This window comes from Protomyctophum parallelum, assembly GCF_964188405.1.
Source record: "Protomyctophum parallelum genome assembly, chromosome: 11".
In the NCBI taxonomy this organism is placed as follows: Eukaryota; Metazoa; Chordata; class Actinopteri; order Myctophiformes; family Myctophidae; genus Protomyctophum; species Protomyctophum parallelum.
The window spans coordinates 28,852,577-28,879,551 of NC_139707.1; the positions used below are offsets into that span (position 1 = coordinate 28,852,577).

The window sequence follows — 26,975 nt, forward strand, 5'->3', positions numbered from 1 at the left end:
TGTCCGAAAGCATGGAGCTGTGGCGGGAGACACTTATGATGACATTATGGATACTACCGTCATCCACATTCAGCATGAACCCTCTACCTTCAGTACCAGTCACTGCTATGAACCCTCTACCTTCAGTACCAGTCACTGCTATGAACCCTCTACCTTCAGTACCAGTCACTGCATGAACCCTCTACCTTCAGTACCAGTCACTGCATGAACCCTCTACCTTCAGTACCAGTCACTGCATGAACCCTCTACCTTCAGTACCAGTCACTGCATGAACCCTCTACCTTCAGTACCAGTCACTGCATGAACCCTCTACCTTCAGTACCAGTCACTGCATGAACCCTCTACCTTCAGTACCAGTCACTGCATGAACCCTCTACCTTCAGTACCAGTCACTGCATGAACCCTCTACCTTCAGTACCAGTCACTGCATGAACCCTCTACCTTCAGTACCAGTCACTGCTATGAACCCTCTACCTTCAGTACCAGTCACTGCATGAACCCTCTACCTTCAGTACCAGTCACTGCATGAACCCTCTACCTTCAGTACCAGTCACTGCATGAACCCTCTACCTTCAGTACCAGTCACTGTATGAACCCTCTACCTTCAGTACCAGTCACTGCATGAACCCTCTACCTTCAGTACCAGTCACTGCATGAACCCTCTAGCTTCAGTACCAGTCACTGCTATGAACCCTCTACCTTCAGTACCAGTCACTGTATGAACCCTCTACCTTCAGTACCAGTCACTGCATGAACCCTCTACCTTCAGTACCAGTCACTGCATGAACCCTCTAGCTTCAGTACCAGTCACTGCATGAACCCTCTACCTTCAGTACCAGTCACTGCATGAACCCTCTAGCTTCAGTACCAGTCACTGCATGAACCCTCTACCTTCAGTACCAGTCACTGCATGAACCCTCTAGCTTCAGTACCAGTCACTGCATGAACCCTCTACCTTCAGTACCAGTCACTGCATGAACCCTCTAGCTTCAGTACCAGTCACTGCATGAACCCTCTACCTTCAGTACCAGGCAGTCACTGCATGAACCCTCTAGCTTCAGTACCAGTCACTGCATGAACCCTCTAGCTTCAGTACCAGTCACTGCATGAAAAGGAGGATAAACATGTATCCATGGGAGAAGCATTTCCCCAGTCAACCTAAATGTTGAGTGGAAGACTGTGAATGAGTACACGGGAAAACACATCTCACCTGGAAACGTGTATTATCTACAGTTTAAATAAATGTGTCTCCCTTGACTTATTTGACTCTTTTGGCAAATTTGGTATTTGGAAATGTGCAGATACCCATAACATTATACTGTATGTTTTTTGTTTACTGTTGAGTGAGAAAACAACGTTACACATTAAGTGTAAAATAATTTGGGGACCTCCCTGGGGGTCCCGACCTCCAGTTTGGGAACCTCTGTTCTATAGGAGCCAGCATTGTGTGAGAAAAACAGCACAACATACACAAACAAGCAGAATCTCTGGGGAAGAAAAGAGAGACATGTTGCATTGTCAGCACTTGGACACACCCAGCGACTTAGCCATTTAAATTATATGTATGTGTACTTGGTAGATCAGGGTTATTTGTGTTTTATTATTTATTTGTTGCGTGGATATGAGTTCTCAAATAGAAACATATCAATATGTGTTGTTCAAATAGATTTGAACATTTTTTAAGTTTTTACTAAATATCGGTCAAGACATCTGTAATAGTTGGACTAGGAGGACTCTTCAAAATCGGGTTCGGACCCACAAAAACCATTGAGTGATCAGGGCAACCACTGTGTGTGGAACAATCGTGAGCTTGTAGATCGGTTATTTTAGACGAATGTGCATCTATTCACCCCCATTATGACATGACCAGAATAGCATCGCTATTCTGCATGTCGTTAGGAACAATCTGGGGGGACGGACACGGCGGAAGGAGAAGAAGCCCTTGGGGAATGTGGTAGTGAGGGAAAAAAATAGCAGAGAGCTGTGTTAAGAAGAAATGACAAAGAGCAGAGCTCTAATCACACATTAATCACCCCAGAGGCCCTCTCAGTCTCCAGCTTTGAAAGTCATCCCCCCAGAAATAGGATGTCATTATAACTCCTAAGTCCTTATCAAGCCTGAGTGATCTGGCTGGAAATTATTCAAACGCTGATCAGACGAGGGTCTCTGAAGGAGATTATGTGATTGCTTTGAAACTCGTTTTCCAAAAAGTGCAATTAATAATAGTTTGTAAAAAATAAATGAAAAATACATAACATAAATATTTGACGGAATCTACAGATCCTTTGCAGAATCATAATCTGTTATCCTCGAGTCTTGGTGTTGTGTGGAGAAATAGTAGATCTATGCTATTTTCGCAGTTTTTGAGGGGCGCTAGCCCCTCATTGTGTTAACTTAGAACAAACATTAAATGCCAATTGACAATGAATGGCCAGCCAACGAAGGTGAGGACGCAAATTGTGATTGGCCGGAATGAGATGATGTATACTGTATAGACCCTCATTTGTGTCTGACCGTATGAGCACGGAATGGTCGGAATGTGCTCAGCTGATTGGCTGAGCACGGAACGTGATGTATGATGATAACACACTCACTTCACACAAGTGTGATTTTGAGGGGTGCTAGCCCCTCCTATGACCAGTCTTTGTGTGTGTACCACGGAAATTATTTGGGGCCCTATTTCCATCAATGCTAAAGCCCTTATGCCTAAACTTCTTTGCCTTTTTTTTTTTAACTATTTTTGAATAGTTCAAATAGCCAATCTACAATCTCACAACTGCTAGTTGAACAATTTTAATGTTTTTAAAAATAGTTTAAAAAAATCACACCTTCATCTTAAATGTTTGTGTTACGCTATGTTTGTGTACACAAACACTCAAAATTGTCCATTCATTGTCAATGGCATTTCATGATTGTGTTAGGACAAAGTTTGTGTTTACACACAGACTAAAAGCTGGACATAGGCCCCTCAAAAAGGCAAAGACGTTTAGGGATAAGGGGTTTAGCACTGACGAAAATAGGGCCCTCGATTGGCTGAGCACGGAATGTGAGGTATGACGATGTATGATAAGAGCGCCCCTCACACAAGTGTGATTTTTTCTTTACAAATGGGAGGAGTGGAGAAAACAGTCTTTGCTCACTTAAAAATAGGTCATGGCAGGATTTAGTGTTAATCCAGTAGAGGTTCTTGTATTATAGATTTTTCCCTAACCTTTTTTTAACCCTTACTAATAGGACTGGGCAATGACTTCAAATCAATATCACGATTAGTTCATACTTTTGCCTTGATTACAATTAGTTATTCAAGAACAATAGTGAAAATAGAAGATCTACAAGCCCAGCTTGTAGTAGATCTGCTATTTTCCGCTATTATTTATTAAGGCTAATCGATTTAGCTGATAAAAAAATCTTTGTGTGAAGTGAGGGGCGCCCAATGTGGCTGTCACATGGCATCACTGCTTAAAGCAAACATCAAAAGTCCATAGACTTGGCTGCCACATCATGTCATGATGAGTGGGGTCCTGTTTTGGGGGGGGGGGGACATGGTTAAAGACAAACATTAAAAGTCCATAGACTTGAATGCCATACATTTCTGAAAGCCAGACATCGGAAGGGATAGCACGCCTCTTCTACCGTGAGGCTGATTTGGAAAAAAATGCGTGGCATGTCATTCTCGGCCTAGTGGATATGTGCGTGCATAATTTCACAGAAATTGCACACTGCGTTTGTGATTTGTGGCACCAATCATGTGAGCTTTGGAAGCCAATCTTAGCCAATCAGGATGGAAGATGGGAAATGGTGCAGATCCGTGTTGATCACATGACGGAGATAGTGTATACCAAATTGTGTGATGTATGGATAAAATGTGTACGAGTAATCTACAGAAATATGTTTTGCCTAAATCGGCCTGATGGTGGCGCTATAACAGGTTGTTGAGGAATATTTGGGGCAGAGGTTCATCGTTGGCATCCAGGTGTGTGTGTAAAGTTTGGCATGGATCGGGCCAACGGTGCCGGAGATTAGCAGGTAACGAACGGAGGGAAGGAAGGACGGAGGGACACACACGGACGGAGTGCAAAACATGCTCTCCCCATGTGCCTTCGGCCTGGTGGAGAAGACAAATAGTATGGGCTAGCGGCCGTAAAAAAAAGCTTCTTGATTATTCAATGAAACCGCATGAGCAAGATTAAGTCTGTTTATTGGTTCTAAATGTTGATTTGGATATATTTTCGGTGACTCTGGACTGGTGAACAGCTATGTACTTAGGGACCTATTATTTTATCAGTGCTCACATTGTAAACTATAATAATTGTCACAGTCTGGAGCCTAACTGATCCTCAGCATAACCTGCCGAGACACAACTTGTGAACAAAAAGGTCAATGTAAATGTTCAGAGACAACTCAGTTCAAAAGAAAAGGTTACAGTAAAGTTAAACCAAAACACAAAGCCCAGAGGGTGAATCCATAATATCAAACACTCAAAAGAACAAAAAGGCTAAAAGAAAAATCGATGACAAAAATCCATCTGGACGTAGTGTCAAAAGAAGGTCAGTGTCCAAAGGCAGCAATCAAAGTAAAGGCCAGTCATTCACCATGTCCGTTCAGAGACTATCACACACACACACACACACACACACACACACACACACACACACACACAGTCACACACACACACACACACACGTGAGCCTGAAGAAACAGCTGTCGTACATCCGTTGCATCATCAAAGATTCAGTCCTGGCCATCCAATCAAGGCAGTGTCACTCAAAGTCACAGGTGTGGACGTTAAAAAGGAGGTGTACAAATGCAAGGAAGAAAATGGTCACTAGAAAGCTAAAGTCCATAACTAGAAGTCCTCAAACTATGGCAATCGGTCAATAGATCAAGGTGTAACAAAGTAGTATACACCTTGTGCCCGATCAATTTAATCCATTACCAAAATCTGTGTTGATTCGTTGATATAAAACAAAATATTTAAAATAACCTTTATTAATCAAAAAAATAATAGATACTAATCAAAGAAACAAACAAATGATAGTTGAAGCCCTACAAAAAGAATGCATTTTTTGTAAAGCTAGTCTTTAGGAAACGGGGATTAAAGAAAAAAAGTAAGTTTGAGCAATCCAAATACTATTTAACCTTAAAAAAAGATTTTCTATTTTCTATTTCTATTATTAGTAGAGCCTTACTATTGACAGCCAAATGGTGCAGAGCAGCAGTGGTAAATAAAGTTACAAGGCAAGAGGAAGACATGCAGTATGCCTTCAGCCTTCAGAACCTAAACCAGTATGCACCTAAACAAACACATTAGGAACCTTTTATAGAAGTTTGTTTTACCTATAGGCCTACTGTTTTTTTAATCTATTCACTTCTAAATTTGATACACAGAACATAAGCAGGATTTAGGCTCTTGGGAGTTTTCTGCACCGTATTACTCCTACTGAATGACCTTTACTATGACAAAACCATGAGATTTACGACCCTAAATGCCCCTATATATTATTTCCACTAACAATAAACAGCTCACATGCTCCGTGGTTGTAAACATTACAGCATACATTTAGATAAATTAAAAAACGTGAGGGGCACTCTTATCATCATACATCACATTCTGTGCTCAGCCTTTCAAATCATTTCACATTTGGTACAGACACACAAAGCTGGTCATAGGAGGGGCTAGCGCCCCTCAAAAATGCACTGTTCATGGTCAGGAATCAGGACCTAGCCTACTAGTAGGATACATGGAGTTATCCATAATTGATTTCTAACTTCTGTATCCTGACGACCTTACAGTAAACTTCAATCTGTGCTGAATTGGAGTCTCGATAGACAGGGAAATATGTGATGACAGCTTACTTGGCTCTTAACTGATCTCATACGGGAAACATGGACAGAGAGCAGAGGGGAATGACATGCAGCAAATGTTCCGGTCGGCCAAATCAGGTATTGGAGCCCATATGGTTAAGCACTCTAACCATTCATCAATTTAGTAGCCTGGGCTTGCTGTTTCTTTTTTATTCGTTTCTCCTTTAATAAACGGGCTCGCTTTTTCTGGCGGGCTCGCTGCTGCTTGGTAGTCATGCCTGCCAGTTCCCACCTGATGTTGTGTGGAAGTCCCGATTGGTCTAGTCCGTACTGATTGACCACTAGCTTGCATAAGGTCTTCAAAGTGGGACTTAAGTCTAAGATATACACATCGTCCACCTCACCGTGGTATGTGCCTCTGGACGTGTATCCCTTGAAGAGGATGATACGATCTTCCACCATGCAACAGCACATAATCCCTGAACAAGGGCGTTTCCCCTTGGGCTTAACCTTCTGCCAGCAGAAGGTCTCTGGATTGAATTTCCACATATCATTGAAGGTTCGGTTCCTGTTGTTGTTGCCGCCGAATATGTACAGCTCTCCATTGTAGGCAAAGGCTGAATGAGCACAGCGAGCTTCTGGTAGAAGCGGTGGGGTAGGCATGCTCAGCTCCCCAATGTAGCCAAAGGCTGAATGAGCGCAGCGTGCTTCTGGAAGAAGGGGTGCGGTAGCCGTGCTCAGCCAGCAGTTGGTCTCTGTGTCAAACACCCTGATGTTGTTGTCCTGGTCCCATATGCCCCCAAATACAAACATCTTTGTCCCGATGATGGTGGCAGAGTGACGTGCGGAGGCAGGTGGCGCCGTGCCTGTGGTGTCAACCTTAGACCAGACCATTGTCGTGGTGTCCAGCTTGTAGATGAAATTAGTGCGTTTAGCCACCTGGGTAAATCCCCCATAGATGTACATGGCCTTCCGTAGGACACATGCCGAGTGGTCATAATTCCATTCTGGAATGGTCCCGGAAATCCTAGGTTTAAACCATTGGTGGGTGTCCACGTCGAACGCATACAGTGTGTTGCAGCAGCTCTCCGTGCTGTTGCCGACTCCCCCCCAGATGTAGATGACGTAACCTATCAGCACGGCCGTGTAGTAGGAACTCACAGGGGGGATCTCGGGGCGATTTCCGGTAGTCACCACCGGAGGCAGCTTCTTCCAGCGCAAGGACACTGTGTTGAAGACGGCATGCACGTCGTTGTGGACATCAGACAAGCCAAAGGAGTACACCTTGTGCCCCACCGCCAGAGCAGCGAGAGAGGTCTTGGCACCAAATACGTTGTGTCTGGCTGCCCTGGCGGTGCTCAGGTGCACCGTCCAATGCAACATTGCACACACCAGCAGATGTAACCTAAACGGATCAATAGCCTATTCCTGTTCGGTAAAAAGAACAAAAACAAATTTCGGTGCACTACACCGTATATTGGGTACAGCAGCACAAACGTCACACGATGCCCTGGCCAATCCGCAAAGCTGATGGGATTGGTTTGGCCAATCAGAGAATAATTCCTGTTGATCTAGCTTGCTGTTTCCTAAACACTGATCGGGACCCAGTTGTGGGTCACAGACACATTTTGCATCTTTCAAAGCTGTGAAGAATATAATAATATATGATATTTCAGGTTAGTGAAAATGCTCAGAATCCCTGGCAGAGGCAGAGCAGACAATGTTTTAACTCTGGTGGTTTTAAAGGGCTGAAGAGGTTAAAATGTTTTTGGTGGTATACTAACTCATTTTAATGGGGGGCCCCCTGAAATCCCCCCAATGAACCCTGGGGGTCCCAGGACTCACTTTGAGAGTCACAGATCTAGCCAGACAATGTCTAGTGACTCTAGTCTACGTATGGGAAACTGGAAAGAAGAAAGAAAATATATATATTTTTCAACTGAACCATTGGGAGTTTAATGGAGTAGTTAACACAGGATCACCCTCGGCCAAAATGAGCTGATAGCTGCATCATCATTTACTTTAAAATATTGCCGACATGGCAGATGGGTTTTTAAATCACAGAGGATCCTGGCAATTATTACAAATGACTGGATGTCCCTAGGTATTACTGGCCCTGTCCCGATAAGTCTTATAATCATGTATCACTGGCCTGGATGTCTTTCTTATATAACAATGATCCAATTTGAGTTAGGACCCGGGGAGGAGGACGGGTGGTGGGGGCATGTCTGTGGTCTATGGTCGATAGAGGTGGAGTAGATGGTGGAAGAGAGCCAGAATGTGTATCTACTTGTGGAGGATCAGAACGATGCAGATGTTTCCTGTCCCATTGTTATGAACCTAAACAGAAGCGCCAGTTATGGACCTGCAGGCGCCGGTGGTCCACACCACCTCCTTGTCCTCCGACCCCTGCTAGCCGCCGGTCCTAGCAGCAGACAGTCATTGATAAGACGGCCGCTGAAGTGACACTTTCTATTTGGGGGTACATTGATAACCGGTGTCTGCTTTGTTGAGCTGTGAGATGCACTAAAACAGTCTGTGGTTCACAAACTGTTTCCTGTCGAGGACCCACAAAATGTTTTCAAAAATAGAAGATGTACAAGCTCAAGGACCCCGAAATGTAGAGCCTATTGATGGCAATGGACCCCACCTCCAGAAGAGAATTTGTATGTTAAAATAAATTCAAAATACCTTTTCGATATCTTTATTATTATATATCTTTTTTAAATAGCAGATGTGCAAGCTCACATCGTGGCACAAGCACATACTGTGAACTTGTACCCCTGGGGGTTCCTGACCCCACTTTGAGAACCACTGGACTAAAACCCTGTATGGCCTAAAGCAGTAAGGTGTGCTTATTCAATTAAAATTAAAAGAGGTCCAGTCACACACATTTCCTGTCTGAAATATCATAATGTATAGCCTACTTGAGGTGATTTAGAGGTTTGTGTTGCAGTTGCGGCATGCATATGAAATTATATAAGCAATGCACTTTTCTTCAGGCAAACACACTAAACAAGAATAATAAATAAGCAGCCTAATCATAAACATAGCACAATAAGCTTTTTAGAGTAACGACTGAATACTCAGAATAAACTGAAAAAGTGTCTAGTCTAGATATGACAATGTGCTTGGTTAGAAAAAAAACTATCATAACAGCTTTAACTATTAAGTCCTATATTTTTGAAACAATATTATGAATAGTGAAACATTTGAGCAGTTTTTGCCAAAAATAGCCAAACTACAATACATATACATGGAGTTAGACAGGAACGCCCACAAACACATGCGGTTTTAGCCTGGGGTAAAATATTTTGTTTGGCTCCATTACAAAGCAACGAGCGACAATGCCGAAGGGCTGCTGTGTTACATTTTGCACAACGAATAAATAAAATCCGTAATTAAAGTTTATACATTTGCCATCAAAAGCAACAGAACCCATTAGAAGGACAAAATGGCTGCAAGCCAAGCCATCCGCAGAGAGGATGAAATTGGCAGGCTGTGGAACCCTAGTACAGAAAATGTTTACGTCTGCAGTCTCTATGCAAGGCAGAGGCGTCCACCCCCCTGAGTCCAAGTTAGGCTAGACCGCATACCTAAAAATGTATGTATGTATGTATGTATGAATATATATAAAAAAGGTGTCCATATTAAGACATGAATCAATTTAGTCTGTGCATCAGACTTAGCTCTTGTTGAGGTGGTAATAATAATAGCTAGCCAAGAGGTGGTGGTTAGGTTACACAGGTCCAGGACCACAAAAAGACAAGCATAAAAGGACATAACACCACAAGCAAAGCCATATGGCTAAATACAAACAATATAAAAGCTGAAAATAAAAACTTTATTTAAATTCAAATCATCTGTCCAATCCTGAATAATGTACGGACAAACATCGATTCCGATGCTGTTTAATATACTGAGGTAGCGTGCCTTGTCCACGGGCAACAGTGACTCAATGTAGGACATCGCAATTCCTTTAAAAATGGCTATTCTATTTATATGCCCATGTGAGGGCAGCGTCACAGCTTGACGTGCGCTGTGTGTGTATAGGAGAAAGCTGACTCACAACTGTATTTGGGGTGGCCACAGTAAGCAAGTTGACGGTGCCCATAAACAAACCCGTGACCTTGTGGCCCAAAGGTGAGAACTGTACCGACTGAGCTACCTGGACACTAAAGGCAGTCTGGGAATTAGAAGGTCCAGCAAGAGATTTAACCCCCAACTGTGATAATGGACTAGATCTAGACTTAGACCAGGGAAATGCACGTGTGTCACACACATATTAGACTACTGTCTACATACTGTACAGTAGGTTAGTGCTACTTAGGTTACACCAGGGCTGTGTGTGTGTGTGTGTGTGTGTGTGTGTGTGTGTGTGTGTGTGTGTGTGTGTGTGTGTGTCAGACTATAGTCCGTAGCAGCCGAACATGGCAGGGTCAGTTGAGTTGCTCTAAATATCTCTTAGTGCAACATTTTGATTAGCGAGCTATCGGTTCCATCTGGAGAGGTCCTCCTGCACGGGCCCACTACAAGGACTCCATGTGTTACCTCCTTTAAAAAAACCCTGACAGCTGGCCTGAAGATTGGATTCTGAACGAGCATCAGTAGCTGCTGTCAAAGCGGTTTTCAGTATTTTTTTCCACCTGAAGTTGCAAATCAGTTTGTCTGTGAACTCAACATGAGGAAAAACATCTCTCACACACCCTGAATCTGTTCCTGCACTATTGGGGGGAAATGTCTCTCTCCCTGAAGGTCTTCCGTGAACACTTGCAGTTTCCTCTGGACGCAGTGGACAGCTGTAATCACACAAACTGAAATGTTCTTTGCCCCGCAGCTTTAAATTGAGTTTTTTGTAGTAGCGATTCACATTGCCACGTTTTATTGATCGGCGATCTGCAATGTCACGGCGAGCGTTTCCTGTTCCTGACCTGTCACATGTTACTTTCACTGTACACATGTGCCATGTTTAAATCTTCTCTACTACAGAACACCACTGACATGCTACTACTGTATGTGGTAAAAAGCCAGTGTCTTAGCATCAGATTTTACTACAGTGCACCATTAACTATTCCAACACCACAACATGATGAATTGAATAAATAGGACCACAATTGACCCTAGGTCTTTTTTGTGTTATTCTCCTTTTAGCCTTAATGTCTGACTGTACCACGTGCTGTTTACATGTCTGACTAATAACATATTCAAACAATCAATCAATTAATCAATCAAGTAAACACACACATGAAGGTATCTGGTATGGTTATGGTCTCGATATCTGGAAATGGTGTGAATGAGTAGGCTATGTTTTATCTCTACCAAATAGGGCTTTTTTATTATTATTATTATTCCTCAAAACCATGAATCATCCAGATGTAGGTTTGTTAGCCCTGAGCCGAGGTCATTATAATTCTTACAGACAATATAATCAGTCTAATAAAACACGACTAAGTACAGTAAGTACCTCCTACGTCTCGCTTTTACAGTCATGATTGCATAACTCCTGCATTAATCGAGAAACCAGGGCTTTCGAGGTAAGACTCAGCAGCCTGGTTAAGTCTTTAGAAACGCAGCAAATTAATATATACAGCACATTCCCCATAACCTAATTGAGGTCATTTGTAAGGATATGTGGGGCCTTAGGGCCTAACTGTTTTCATAAAGCCAGATATCACCGTGGTCTTTAATCTCAGCAGCATGCCTTCGAGGGTTACAGTAAGTAAACAGCTTTAGAGCCCCAATGTAGGCAAATTTCCTTCCGGAGAGCCTGTGATATAACAAATGGCTCAGCAGAGAAAAGGCTACATTGTTTAAAGCCGGGGCCGCTGGCTTGAGCAAGGGTATAATTACAACACGTTATACATTTAACTTCACACTGATTCCCCACACAGACAAACAAAATAGCCTACATAATTATTATAAGTCTCTCACAATTATTACATAATAACTGCATGATCGTAATTATGAAATGATCATTGTTTCCATTCATCTCTATAAAACCGGACACACAAAATAAAGCTTGCACCACGTTTTGAGCTTGTGGATGTGCTACTCTTCATGCATGTGACACTGTGGTATGATCAGGGCGTTAATGTATGACATGTTTCTGCCCGACAGCGACGATATTATGCTAACACGTACATGTTTGTGTACAAGTGTGTTTGCTTGAGGAGTGAACTAATTCACTCCCTCGAGTCCCTCCCTCTCATAAACACTGCAACAGCAGTGTGCAGGCAGACAGACAGACAGACAGACAGACAGACAGACAGACAGACACACAGACACACAGACACACAGACACACACACACACACACACACACACACACACAGCCACGTGGCTGGCTATGCAGCGCATGGGTAAATACATCCCTCAGAAACCACCTGTTCAAATATGTCACTTCACCTGCAGGGATAACAGGACACATGATTGAGGGGGGTTTAATGGGGACAAACCTTGGCTTGGACTATACAAAACCATTTTACCCTCCAAATGACAGACTGATAGAAAAGAACACATGACTGACAGGCGAGGGCAACCAAGTGACCGATTGACACGAACCCGCTGTCACTTAAGGACAAGAATAAACCAGTAGGGAAGAAAGTATACTCACATTTATACTCACAAGTATACTCAATGCTGCAATGTAGAAAAATGCTGTTACAAGTCAAAGTCTGGAATTCTAAATCTATTGGAATAAGGGTACAAAAGTAGTATTGGTATAAATATGTAGGCTACTTAAAGTGCCAAAAGTAGAACATACTCATTATGCAGAAAATAGCACATCTACAAACATGTCCCATCGTGACACGTTGTGAGCTTGTAGATCAGCTATTTTCAAATAGCAAAAGTTGAAATAGGGCTGAAGTGGTTAATGGTTTTGTAATAATACTACAAATCCCCAAAGTAACTAGTAACTAAAGTTTTCAAATAATTGTAGTAGTGGAGTATTAATTACAATACTTTCCTCTGAGATGTACCGTAGTGGAAGTAGAAGTTAAGGTATGGAAAGATTGGGAATAATCCAGCAAAGTAAAGTACCTAAAAAGTGTACTTTTTACAGTACTTAGAGTACATGTACTTAGTTACTTTGCATAACCGAGAATAACCAAGTAATTGGTAACTGGAGATGTGGCCACAAGCACGCAGAAAGACAAATGTGTGTTGAGGACATTAACCACTTCAAGCCTACATGGTTGAGCGGAGTCCCCTCAGGACTCCCTCAGTGTCTTTTCTGTTTTCTGTTGTGGAGAAAGCTTTCTCTGAAAATAGCACGTCGACAAGCTCACAGTGCGTCACAGTTCCATTGGAACCCCCTCAAGGACCCCTGGGGTTCCACCGGACCCCACTTTGAGAATCTCTGATTGAATTAATACTTCGGGTCATAACTCAGTTGATCAGCTAGGTCTAAAAGTACTTCCATAAATAAGTACAAATCACACGAGACAGAGAGAGAGTCGAGACAGAGAGAGTCGAGAGAGAGAGAGAGAGAGAGAGAGAGAGAGAGAGAGAGAGAGAGAGAGAGATATCTGGGACAGTGTGTTCGATACATTCTGTTCGGATGGCCGGAGGCTTTTGTTTTAGTTGAATAATGACAGTGAAAGGCATTGAGCCATTGGCCACTTGGCAGGGCGATGCAACATGATAGATGTAACCCTGCATCCTAGAGGAGCCCCAAGTCTTCCTGCCAAAGTCTACTGTAGTGCTGCTGTAGTGCTGCCTGCCAGTGGCTGTATATTGAAAACCTTTACAGTCAGACTCTGACGGAGCAGCTAACACGTTGAGAATGCATATATATGCATGTTATTGCCTAATAGTGTAAGGCAATCAATGGTTATGTATTCATTAATATACGAATCAAATTTAACCGAACTAGTGGATATGATGTGCTGCTCTTCACAGTTACACTTACAGTACATGTGACAGCAAGCCTGTTTAGGCCGGGTGACAGCAAGCCTGTTTAGGCCGGTTGATAGTTATAATCCTCTGTAAAATTAACTCAGAGTGTACAAATGGAACCAACACTCTGCAGACCTGTAAGGGTCCATTTTATTCCTAAATACGGTATAGACACAGGATAGACAGTGGTCCTCATTCTCAAAGTAGTGTCCAGGGACCCTCAGGGTCCAAATGTCTGGAACTCTGAGAGTGTATTAAAGGAACCAAATGGACCTGTACACTCTCAGAGTTATGGGGGTCATTGTCATTGATATGAAAATAGTTTGAGAACCACTGCTCCAGGTAACCGCTGCACTCCAAAGTCAGAGAGACAAACAGACACATTACAATGCACTTTGATAGCATTGTGATTTAAAGTGCTGTCACTATTTTGTTTTTCATGGCACATTGTCCTCAGCATGGCTGCTGAGGACAAATGGAACACAGCAGTAAAGATTATTGATGCAAGGCTTCTCCAATTAATCCACCCATAGGTAAAGTAAGGCTCAACAGTGCCAGAGTTTGGGCCCTCATTATGTTCTTCTCTCTACGTCCCTCTGGAAAGAGGTTACCGACTGTCACATTCACAAAACCACAGCCATACAATTCATATGTTACATTATTTGACTCGGCATCGGCAATTATGCAGCCAATGTCCCAATGCCTCACATATTTTTTTAATGACATAATTATCAGCCAAAAGTCCCCAAACACTGATAAGTGATAATAAGGACTCGGGACCGGCATTGGACCAAAACAATGTGCCATTGGTCAGGCTCTAGCTCTCCTCCATGCCTAGGCAGGGTGCATGCTGCTGAGCTCAGTGGGAGTCTGGACGTGGGTCCATTTAGCTCCAGATGCTGTTGCTGTGTGACATCCAGGGGGGCAGTCAGCCAGATATTTCGTGAAGCCTCATTTGAAATCGGTAGTTCATATAATGGCCTGTTGTGGCGCTGGACCGGACCCAAAAAGCCCCATAGCTCCATAGAGGCCCATGTATTTTGGCCCAACTTCACCTAGACTGTATTACCTTAATAAACATGGTCATGAATACTTTCTTCTTCCAGTCACTAGTTTAAAGTCTCATTTCTAATGTCATAATATTCTTTTTGGAAAATTATGGTCCCATTAATTAAAAAAATGACCATAAAGAAAAAAAAACATCGCGTATGTTCTGAGGGGCGTGGCTACCATTACAGTCTATGATCAGGATTCCCCTCCCACTCGAGTCAAAATAAAAACCAACGGAGAAGAAGGGGGGGAAGTCCCGCCTCGTTGTCTGGGCAGCCAATGACCAGCTGGTATACAAAACGGAGCCAGCCAATGGCCAGCTGGTACCAAAGATGGCGACTTACATCAGGAATTAGCATATTATTACAGGCTTCATTTTACGTTCATGTTAGACCCGGGGAACGCTTTGTCCATATTTTTTACAGTCTATGGTGACATCATGGTTTATTCATGTGAGTCTAAAGCCTGATTCACACAGTACTTTGAGGTGTGATGGTGTCTCACGCCCAGTGGTGGAAACTAAGTAACCAAGTGCATTTATTCACTTAAGTAGCTACTGTACGCAAGTGCAATGTTGAGGTATTTCTACTTTACTGGAGTATTTCCAATTTTCAATACTTTCACTTCTACTCCACTACATTTCAGATCTAAATGTTGTACTTTTACTCCACTGCACTTATTTGAAAACTTTTGTTACTAGTTGCTAGTTGCTGTAAACTAGATCTGCTGTTTTCAAACGATTGTTTTATACATTTGAAAACTTGACATGAGTACTTCTACTTTTGGTACATTTTGAATTCCGTACTTTCACTTGTAATGGAGAACTTCTATATTGCAGTATTGGTACTTTTTAACTTTGAGTACTTTTTCCACCACTGCTTGCGCCGAGAATAGCAGACCGACAAGCTCACAATAATGCGTTGTGGATGTGACAAGTTGCGAGCAGCTTGTAGCTCTGCTATTCTCGTCCGTTCTCGACCATACATTTGGCTAAACTATGACATTGTGTACAAACACTGTACATGATGTTTAGTTAAGTCTAGGCAACTTTGTTTTAGGTTTATTTTATGTATCCTTCATTCTTATTTTATCTTTATTCTTATTCCTATCGTACTGCGGAACTATGCGTGACTAACAGCATGGACTGTTTAGTTTTATCTTTATTCTTATCTGTCTTGGTTTGGCTCTTGACAACACTGTTATCAGTACGGCACCTCTTACTGCTGTTGCTGCCACGACACCTGGATTTCCCCACGGGGATCAATAATAAAGGTTCATCTTATCTCATGTGGTTCGGTATTTGCACCCCTTGTTTATGTGTCTCCCTTTTTATGTGATCAATAGGGGTGTCAACGAAAATCGACCAAAATCTAAAACCTCAAGCGAACGATCAAAATGTGGGAAAATCGGGTACTATACATACCATTGGTCCAATCGACTACCTACCCCAAACCCTCACCCTAACCATAACCACGAGCACGGGGCAGAACACCAATGCTCCTTCGAACCAATGGTATGTCGGACCAAAGTATGCTCCCCGCGAAAAACTTGCTTGAACGGCACCCTGTGTTTGATGTGAAGAATGCACACTGCAGTTAAAATACTTTAATATACAGCTTGACTTTCTTCACCTGGATAAAGCCAGAATTGTCATAATTTGTTTTCTTCACAGTGCGTTTTTACATCGTAAAATGAATCAAATTGTGGACATGGAGCTAAAATCCATAAGTTATATTTATGCAGGCTCACTCTTCCAATGGAGAGAGTAGAGAGTCCACTTTGCTCCAACACTGCAGAAATACTAATATACTCTACTATAAAGATAAGTTAAAAATAACATTTTATTCTTTAAAATAAGTCCTGAATTGTAGCTTTAAAATGAAGTCAAATCAAATTATGGATTTGCAAAAGAATACCACTAGTGATTTATGTTTTCATTACATTATAGATTGAATCATAGATTAAGGCAATAAGCGCTCTCAGGTTACCTTGTATTTTTGTGTAAAGAAATAGCCGATCTACAAGCTCACAACGCCGTTGTGACTCATGAACTTGTAGATCTGCTATTTTCACAATATTTATCTGGGCAAACGGAAATGTGATGCCTGAACTCCTATATTCCAAGTGCTTGTCAGGGTGGCGGGTCCCCAGTTAAAATATGATTATTTTGGGGGGTCGCGGCCTGAAAAGGTTGAGATTGAACCCCTGGTCTAGTACAGTAAGCTATATATTTTATGTCTCTGTCATACCGAGAGGTCCTCTCATCAGCTGACATGGAACAAAGTGAAACATCATCTTAAATCTTAATGTCTTCAAGATGTAAAACCTGACGCTGATGCAAGAATTAATTGGGAACGAGAGAGAGAGTGAATGATGTTGTAAAAGTCTTCTGGTGTCCAGAACATTAGACTTAACATTTATTATTAACGGAGAGGCGCTGTATGATTTACTCTGTTGTTGTGTTAACGGGTTCCAGCGTAATTGACCTTTCAAGCAAAATTGCCCCTTGTTATTTTGGAACGGGAGTTTTGTTTTGATATTGTGCATAAATCTTGAACAGAAAGAAAATTAAAGCCACTCACAGGCTAATGAAGTGACCTAGAATTATATAACCTGTTACAGTCTAACTACTGCATAGCCGCAGACTGCATAAAGTATGCTAATACTTAAATTAGCATATGTACTGTAGTATCTCTAATTAATAGCAGTATGCCAACAATGCAGTTCCACTATGTTATAATCACCCCCTCCCCCCACTTCAGATATCTTTTAGAAGCAATATTGCCAGATTTAGCGAGACAAATAAGAAAACCAGATCTATGAAAACAAGCCCAAAAGAAGGAAAATAAATCAGACCTGTCTGAAGTGAGTGGTGCAACAGCGCCCCCTGTTGGTACCTGTTGTGTTTTGGAACTTTGTGACACCTAGTGGTGGTTCAAATGTTATTCCTAGGAATTTCTGTTAGGTAGGAACCTATTTTGGAGGAAAACAGTTGAAGGACACTCAGACAAAAAGGAAACAGGAAGTTGCATTCACTTCAGCACATTGTGGCATTTTGCTATGTTCTGTTCTCAATCCAGTCCCATCTGTCATGTTTTGCCCTCAAAAAGGCATCATCTGTAAGTGATACTTATTGTTTTGTATGTTATTAACCTTGTGACAGGATATTATTTCTTATTTACTAGCCTACATTTGAAATGTGCATTGAGTGTTTATTTGCTCTGTCATTACTGGCTACCTCTGATGCCTACTCTGATATTTCCTCATTTTAGTATTGTGTTGTTTTATGTTTCTTTGGTATATAAAAATATACTTATTATGAGAGCCCTGTTGGTATAAAATATACTTATTAAGAGAGCCCTGTTGGGATATTTTGTGTTTACATTAATATACATGTACACATTTGCTGTATGTTATTCTTGCTTGTATTAAGCATTATACTGTAAGAATGACACTTGTTTTGTATTTCTGTTTTATTTACAGTTTTACACTTTTCTACATAAATAATTATCAAAAGGATTCAACACTGTCTCTGCCTGTACTTATGTGGACAAGAGTTTAGCTGGCTGTTTAGCCAAGCTCAAAGTGCATGCTTGGTGAGGACAGCACAGTACCCTAAACATAGGGACATACAGACATAGGGACATTGCTGTTCCTTGGAGTGGTTGCACCACTCAACAATGGCAACACTGTTTTTTCTCTGATTGGGTTCTCCCAAAAAATATAGCCACTCAGCCTCATCAAAAAGCACACAGCCAAATCAAAAGCAACTTGCTCATTTGGCTGGTGCATGGTGTCGGCTGTCCCAAAAGCTAAACCCACAATTTAGAATGTGATTGCAAAATGAAAAAAGTCTTGAAAGAGTCATGTAGGCTCATATGCAAAACAATGAATTACTGTACTAACCACAAGAAATGTCACGTCTCTAGTCTCTACGCCGTCTTACATTACACTCCTTTCCAATGCTGAAGTTCTACTGTATCTATAACTGTAACTAGTGTTTACAACCCTCTGTAAATTACAGTGTTTATACTCCGGTCTGACTTCAGAGGCTGCTCCGCTCTACTACGGCCATGACCTTTAACGGATATTCACATTTCACAGTGAGATATCGTCAAAAGATGAAGCTAAATCAAATGGGGGGAGAAAGGAAAACATAAAGTAGGAAGAATGGATTGCTTAACAATAGCGGGAACAGTGTTAAAATGTTGCAATTTTTGCCATCGGAATTAAAATTGTAAATTTGTGTCAAGTGACTATTAAAAGATGATATGATAGGCTCAACCTTATGTTTGCTTCAGCAAATCAGAATCAGCCAACAGCTTAAACCTCATCATCCATATTCTGGGGAAAACCTCCGCAGGAAATGGCATAGATCTACAGTACAAGCTTGTAGATTGGCAAGTAGATTGGCTATGTTCAGAGAAGATATTTAAGAATTGTGTAGCGAAAACAGAAAATGCACCGCTAGTACAGAGCCCTGAGGGACTCCGCTCAACAATGTATGCGGTTGTAGAGCCCTTGCCTCAAGTGAGAGATTTGATATAAGGAGGGTGTTCAGTGTGAGCTGCCATCCGTGTCGCCCGAGGCAGCATTACAAAACCACTGTCTCCGGGGCACAATAGGCACACTGAAGTAGCAAAAATTGTTGGTACAGTATGCATATTTTATTATTTTTGCACTGCGCACAGAGCTCAGCAGTTCGCCTCGTCTGTGTGAACGAAAACTGAACGCTGAGTACAGTGTTAATAATCAGATATGCAAACAATAAGTCCACACTCATAAACATGGCCATTGTTAGATTATTTTTAGGCCTACTGGAGCTGAAACACATTTCAGCCTAGAGCTTTCCTCTCGACATCTGCGTGTTAATAATTCTCCCACCCTACACCTTGGGGGATGGGACAAATTATACAGACGGTGGATGACTTTGGTCATGTCGAGGGTCGTGACCTCTCGTCTGCCACGGGCACATCCCTTCTCCCCACAGTGGCCGACCTCACATAATAATACCCATAATACCCCTGCTGGAGTCGCACTGCGCCGTAAGATAGGTATCTGACCTTCTAATTGAGGGGGAACAGGCCAGGGGAAAATCCTTGCAGGGAAAAGACAAGTTCGCAATGCAGTGACAGCAAAAGTATTAGTATTAGAAATTGGATTTCATGTTAAATCTATACCTGGCAAGCATTCTTCAGCCCTGTCACCGAACAGTTTATGATGTTAATTAACATATCCTTGACAGTTCCTCTTTCCAACATCCGCTTGTGGTAAACAAACTGCATCCAAAATCACTTTGATGACGACAAGTCAGGGTCTTTTTCATATGAAGAGGTTTGACAGCCCCTTTGTTTCCCCTGAAGGGTTTGATTCATACGTAGGGGGGGTTAAAATGAAGACAAACTGTTAACAGCACAGCCAAGCCATCAACAGGATTTACGAATGCACCTCTTACTCTGTGTAATTTAAAAAATAAAGACTTGGGTGGGCAATGGCTCGAGGGCAAAATATTCTGCAGCTCTCCACAGCTCCCAGGTCCCTATTAGACCTCGGTGCCTACGCAGCACTTATTGACTGCACTGACTCTCCACATAATTAGCGCGCTGGACCATAGCTTCCAGCAGCTGTAAGCAGATGAAAGACACAACTGTGCTAAAGGAGAGTGAAAAGTCCCCTGGAAACAGCATGGAAACAGAACCACGGGACAGAGTCAAGGAGAGCCGAATGCACAGAAAGAAATGCCGACAGAACACAATATTTAAACAAAAAAAACGGCATTAAAACAATGGAAATCTGTCAAATCTGTCAAATCAATGAACAGGCAAGTCAAAGCAATTAAAAGAGAGGGATATGATGCCAATTGGCTGCTGAATAACTTACAGTCAGGAGTTCTTTCTGGAAGGACTTCCTGTCCTTGCCCTCTGCGTTGTTGCAGTCTTCTTTCAGCTTCTCGAGCACGGATGCTACTCTTTCCGGTTCACTGTCTAGCTCTGCCCGGCAGAAATGAGTCAAGGGCAGGTTGACATAGGCCAGGGCATCCGCGAACGCTCGCCAGTTGCCAATGTTCTCCATCAGTACAGTTCTCACAGAGGCGTAGATGTACGTGAGGAACTTACAAGGCTTCAGTATCTGCTCCAGTAAGAGTGTGGTGGTGAGGTCGGGCCCGCTGAAGTAAATGGGCTTCACTTTGCCAACCACCAGAACATTTTTTGCGTGGACGAGCCCCGTCTTGCCTTGATAATATCCAATGTACCATTCTTTAGTCCACAATTGGCCCTTCAACTTGATTTTTTCCTCGCTCAGCAGTGCTACAAAGTCGCCTTTTTTGTACTCCAGCAAGTATTGGTTTTTCGTCTGTCGGATGACGGTTTTGATTAATTTCCCGAACTTGAGGTTGCTGATTTTCCTGTCCTGGAAAACTGGGTACTTGGTTGTGATCGCGAGAGGAGACAAGACTATCTTACCCACTTCCTTCTTTTTCAGGAAACGCCTCTGCACTGAGGTCTTGGGTCCTGTCTTGGGTGGTGGTGTTGGGGTTTGTACGCAAAATTGGGCGAGTATAGAATCATGGTCATCTTTGACCTGGACTCTCAAGGTGAAATCTGAAACATCGTCGTTGGTGCGCGAGGCAATGCTGTAGATGAGTCGGCTGACCTTACCGAGTTTCACCTGGAAACCCCTGACGACCCTGGCCTGCTCACTCACTTTCACCTCGTAGTTGGCCATGTTTGAGTACACCCCGACTCGCAGGTCTTGGGGTTTGGCTAGAACAAACTGATGTTTACCCCAGAGTTGCAACGCTACTGGCGGAGCAGCCTGTGCCTGCTTTCCGACATCACTCACCATTAGAGTCTTGGGAGCGCAGTCGTGGCCAAAGATGGCCACAACCGTCTTGAAGGAGGGGTGAATATGCTTTGGTCCATACACGCCCAGTGTGATCTTCTTCACCACATGCTCCCAAACGGTGGTGTCCGGAGGTATCGACTGAGACTGAGCAACGACGCACACGTACATGCAAGGCTCCAGGTTATCCAGGCACACCTGGACAGTGTCCCCGTACATGTACGCCTGGGGGACGGGTGTGTAGGGCCCTTCTTTACAGTCACTCCTGACACACATGACCTCTGTCGTCTGCCGACTTTCCATTTTCACCACGACGGACACTTTCATCTCCAGGGTGATGGTGGTTTTGGTCTCCATGTTGCTGAGTTTGACCTCCACCACGGGGCTGACGGTGGTACAGCGGTCGTTGTTCAGCTCCAGAGGCGGGTCCAGCAGGGCCTTGATGGAGATCTGCTGGGTGTCTCCCGCAGCCACGTGACCTTCTGGTATGTGGATGCTGATGTTGGTGTCCGGGAGCTGGACGGCCCCACCGGAGCTGTCCAGGCGACACACTATGCTGGTCTCCACCGGTTGCGTTTGGCCCCAGCCCGGGCTCTGACCCAGTGAGTCCAGGTCGTGGCAGGACCTGGCCAGCTTCCTGTGATTGAGCCACGCTTCCCTGAAGTCCTCCCTGCTCTGGAACTGCTCCGGCGCGGGGGCTTTCAGGCCTCCGAAAAACCCCGAGGACGCCTGGGGGGCGTCCTGAGACTGTAGGATCGAGAGCTCAGACAGACTGTAGGACCGCTTACTCCGAAAAAACGGGTTGTCCCGTCGTAACGTTTGTCCCGTTCCCGTGCCAGCGGCAACAGGGTTAACGTCGAAAATGCCACTGCCAAAACCGTTTATGTTGACAGTGCTGCTGGTGGAGTTCGGTGCAGACGGCGCTAGGGAGTCAAACAGAAGCAAATCTACCGATTTCTCGTTACTGTTCTGATCGAGCGAGCTCTGAAGGCCCCCGTTGAGGAAAGGGTTGGTTGAGGCGCAGGCTGACGTGAACGGGTTTCCGTTTTGGAGGGCGGTCGGTTTCAGAATGACACCGGCCCACTCTCCCAGGAGGTCCATCTCTGTGGCTGCCTCCTCGTTGGCATCTCCAATGGTATCAATGATTCCACTGTCGCTGAAGTTGGAGTCCCTGTAATTGATGGGCTGCACGTAAGCCGCAGGGATGTAACCCATCTCTGTGTTGTTGTGAGCGTACCACCACTCTCCGCCCGACGTGTCCAACACGTAGAGGCGGTCCCCTTTGGAGAACTTGAGGGTGGTGAAGCTGGACGGGCAGTAGTCCTTAATGGCAACAACTTCCCTGGCAGTGCCAAATTGGGCAGTGGCATCCAGTCGTAAGGCACTAGGAGAAGGCACTGGGAAACAAAGCACAAGGGAATCTCAGCTTCATTCAATTCAGTACAAATATATGCATGTATAAAGTATAAACGACTTGTTGGATATTGCAATGGAAATGTAACAAAGACTTCAATTGCCTAAAAATATGGATATGAAGGATATGTAGTCATAGAATAGCTGCTATTCTTTCTAGATGAGGTACAGTTGCAATTTTGTAATGTGCATTCAATATTTAAGAGGGTTTAATTGCCACTCACTAATTCAGATACAAGCAGCAAAAATGTTGGTGTGGCTTGCTCTGCCTATGATCATTTAAAAAGTGGCACAATACCCTAGACCTAGGCTGATGTTGTAGTTTGTTTTCCAAAAACTACAGCTGGATTAAAACATGACAGGCTGCATAACACTGACCATAGTACTCTGGACACATAAATCACACATTCATTATGGATTTGTTTGGTGCAGCTGTGTTGCTTACTACTGCCGTGTTTTTATTTATTTATTTAATCTGTTGAAGTTTTTCACCTGAACTTGAAAAACAAACTACAAAATCAGCCCAGGGTGCTGTTGTGCACCGAGTGTGGGGAATATGGGGGGAGAATAATGTAATTGCTGGATTGAGTTATCCTTGCAAGTTGTGTTTTGTCATCAAATTCTGCTGGCATGATAATAAAAAAAACACAGTTTTATATATATAGCGGCACTATAAATATATATACACGCACGCACACATGCACACGCACGCACACATGCACACACACACACACGCACACACACACACACACACACACACACACACACGCACGCTCGCGCACACTCGCTCACACACGTACCACTGCTCCACCCTGAAGCAGAGGCCGTTCGTGACGGGGAGGAATGTCATTTCATGGTCCCATATCCCTCTATACTGAAACACAGACCGTTAATCATTAGAGCTCTAGACCCATATATCAGCCATTATTTTAGGAGTGGCTGACCTTTGACATCAGTGAGACTGGCTTCTGACACTCCTTCGCTGAGGTCTATGAGCGTCCCCTCTGACTTGCAGCGAGGCAGGGAGATGTTGTTGTTGGTGGTGGCTCTGATTCGATGGGCGGCCATCGTTCCTCTTCTCTCTCCGGGGGTTCCCTTTAGCTTAATGGCCAAGTCAGGTGTCACCAGCCTCCCATGATGTCTGGAAGAAATAGAGAATGCTAGATTAACTAATGGAATATATCAATTATATACAGCTCCATCTCAATGAATTTGAATAGTGTGTAAAAGTTAATTTTCTTCCGTAATATAATTCAAAAAGTGAAACTTTCATATATTTTGAATTCAGTATTTAAGTTTTAATCTTGATGATTATGGCATACAAATCATGAAAATCTAAAAATCTCAACAAATCAGAATATTTGACAAGAAAATGTTTTTTTTTTAAACGAGAAATATCGACCATCTGAACTCTTGAGCCCCATTGGGATGGCTGTATACCTCTGAACAGCACTCAATAAATCTAATCAGACCTAATCAATCTGCAATTGCAATGTTCATTCTGGGGATTTTCCCCCTGGACCCCGCTGGGGCTTAACAGGTTTTGTGCAGTTAATACTACTTTTGAACAAATTATTTCATCAATGGGGCGTGGCATAGAGGTGATCAGCCTGTGGCACTGTTGAGGTGTTATGGAAGCCCTGGTTTGCTTTGATAACAGCCGTAAATTAATTTGTATTGTTCAGTCTCATGTCTCACACCTTCCTCTTGACAATACAACCTAGATTCTCTGTGAGGTTCAGGTCAGGCCAGTTGGCTGGTCAGTTAAGCACAGTAATACCATAGTCATAACACCACTTGTGGCCAAATTTGACTGAGGGACATTGGATTTATTTGAATTTTCGTGTTTTCATGTCATATGAAAGCAGGGAATCATAGCTTCAAATTTACATAATTGTTCAGTTTGACCCACCAGTTTTGGAGATATGGCTTTGGCCATATTATCTGCTGGTGTTGATCCACTGACAGTGAAAACTTAACAATGGTTTCAACACAGCCATCTTTTTAGAGTACATTGTGCTTCAGTATGTTGACAAGCTTCATGGAGATGCTAATTTTCCTTTCCAGCTCGATTTGGCACCTGCCCACAGTGCCAAAACTACTAGTAACTAATTGGTGTACTACTGACCATGGTATTATTGTGCTTAACTAATATATTAAAGTCTAACACATGTTGATTAGATGATGTAAAACAGTGCAAACACAAACATTAAACGATGAAGAGACAATATGACGTAAATGACACATTATGACGTAAATGTTCCCTTCATTGTCAATGCGTTTACAAAACAAACATTGAACTAAAGACAACCAATAAACCTGTGTATAGTGTGTGTAAAATGAACTTTTACACAATATTCTAATTCAAAGAGATGGAGCTGTATATGTATATATATATATATATATATATGCCTTTTTCAGTAATTAGCCTTAAGCTGTCATTAAGCTTGCCTGATGTCTGCTGGTTATGAAACACTGTTATAATTACTGCACACGCCGCTAAAAAGAACAAAAAAGAAACGCAATCAACAGAATGGAAGGACACACAGTTCTAATGGGATAAAAATAATGTGCGTCCATGATTCTCAACCTGTGGGCCAGGTCTCACTAGTGGGCCATGACGATATTGCAAGTGGGCCCCCAAATAATTGGCAATAATTGGTCTTAACCCTTAGAGAGAGAACCACGCGTGATGTAATTAATTTCTGTGTGATGCGAACGACGTGATTTGGCGCGGTTCGTTTTTTATTAATATGTTTAGATTAATTCGGTCCGGAGCTCTGTCTAAATGCCTGGGCTTAAATTCGGACTACAATACCCAGAAATCCCGTGTCACGTGACACACGTGTATCGTTCTCTTTGATCACTACTAATTGGTATCAGCCATGAAAACCCATGTCGGTAAAAATATGGAGATGAGGTTTCTGCCCGACAAGATAAGATAGCTGGTAAACTACAACCAAACATTGCATCCTCCATGTTATTACTATTATCACAGTTGCATAATATTCTGTTCATTTTGTTCTTGTCATGCAGCTCAGCACGCTATCATTAAACATCAAACCCAGTGCTTGGGATGCTTTGAATGTGAAGCTTTTTTCAGCTTCCTACAACTTTTGAAATAGCTACAGCTATAATGAATAGGTTGTATAGATTAGGCTGTACTGTACAGGCTTGTGTGTGTGTGTGTGTGTGTGTGTGTGTGTGTGTGTGTGTGTGTGTGTGTGTGTGTGTGTGTGTGTGTGTGTGTGTGTGTGTGTGTGTGTGTGTGTGTGTGTGTGTGTGTGTGTGTGTGTGTGTGTGCGTGCATGTCTGCGTGTGCGTGATCGGAATAACTTTGATCTCTCAGTTTCCTCTGCGCAGCATGCACTACTGCACCAACGCATCCATAGCTACAGTAAAATAAATTAAGGCAGGAAGGATGCACGCGAGATGCATACAAAGAGAATAACAAATTATGAGCAGATGTAATTTTGTCTAAGTTTCAAATGTAAGAATATAAATGTGCAAGATAATAACTGTAAGTTCACCACCTGATGGGCTAAAGATGTTCAGCTATCAACTCATAACTAGGGGCTGTCACTAAGAAGGCTGCAAGATATATTGACAATTTAAATAAATTACATATTATTATGTCTATATTGGCGAATCCCATCTGCAGAGCACTGGAGATCCGAGATACTGCTGCTCCACACCGCCCCTCTCACATTTTCTGTTTATATCAAGTATTTCCCAGTAGCCCTCATGAAACATCCAGATGAATGGCAGCAGCCATGGCCCAAGGCATTATATTGCCTTTTGTTTGGCTAGATATTTGTTTTTCCGAATTACACACTGGTATCGGTCGGATCGACGGGCAAGTTATGGGTACCAGAATCGGGAAGGGAAACAATTGTATCGGTAAATCTCTATTGAAAACCACTATGTCTCTATACAATGTTTAAAATGCATAGCGTATATATGCTA

The 26,975-nt window shown here is 42.8% G+C and overlaps 1 protein-coding gene across 1 annotated transcript in view; it reads right to left on the reverse strand.

Moving 5' to 3' along the window:
* LOC310867306 (SH3 domain-binding protein 4) overlaps positions 1-26,975 on the reverse strand; it is a 55,980-nt gene that overhangs the window by 16,442 nt on the left and 12,563 nt on the right. Inside the window, exons 2-3 of the mRNA XM_083777253.1 lie at positions 23,954-24,150; positions 20,634-22,993 (exon numbers count right to left, since the gene is read on the reverse strand). Coding sequence (XP_083633379.1) covers positions 20,634-22,993; positions 23,954-24,077 — 2,484 coding nt within the window. The 5' untranslated portion in view covers positions 24,078-24,150. The remainder of the gene's footprint in view (positions 1-20,633; positions 22,994-23,953; positions 24,151-26,975) is intronic.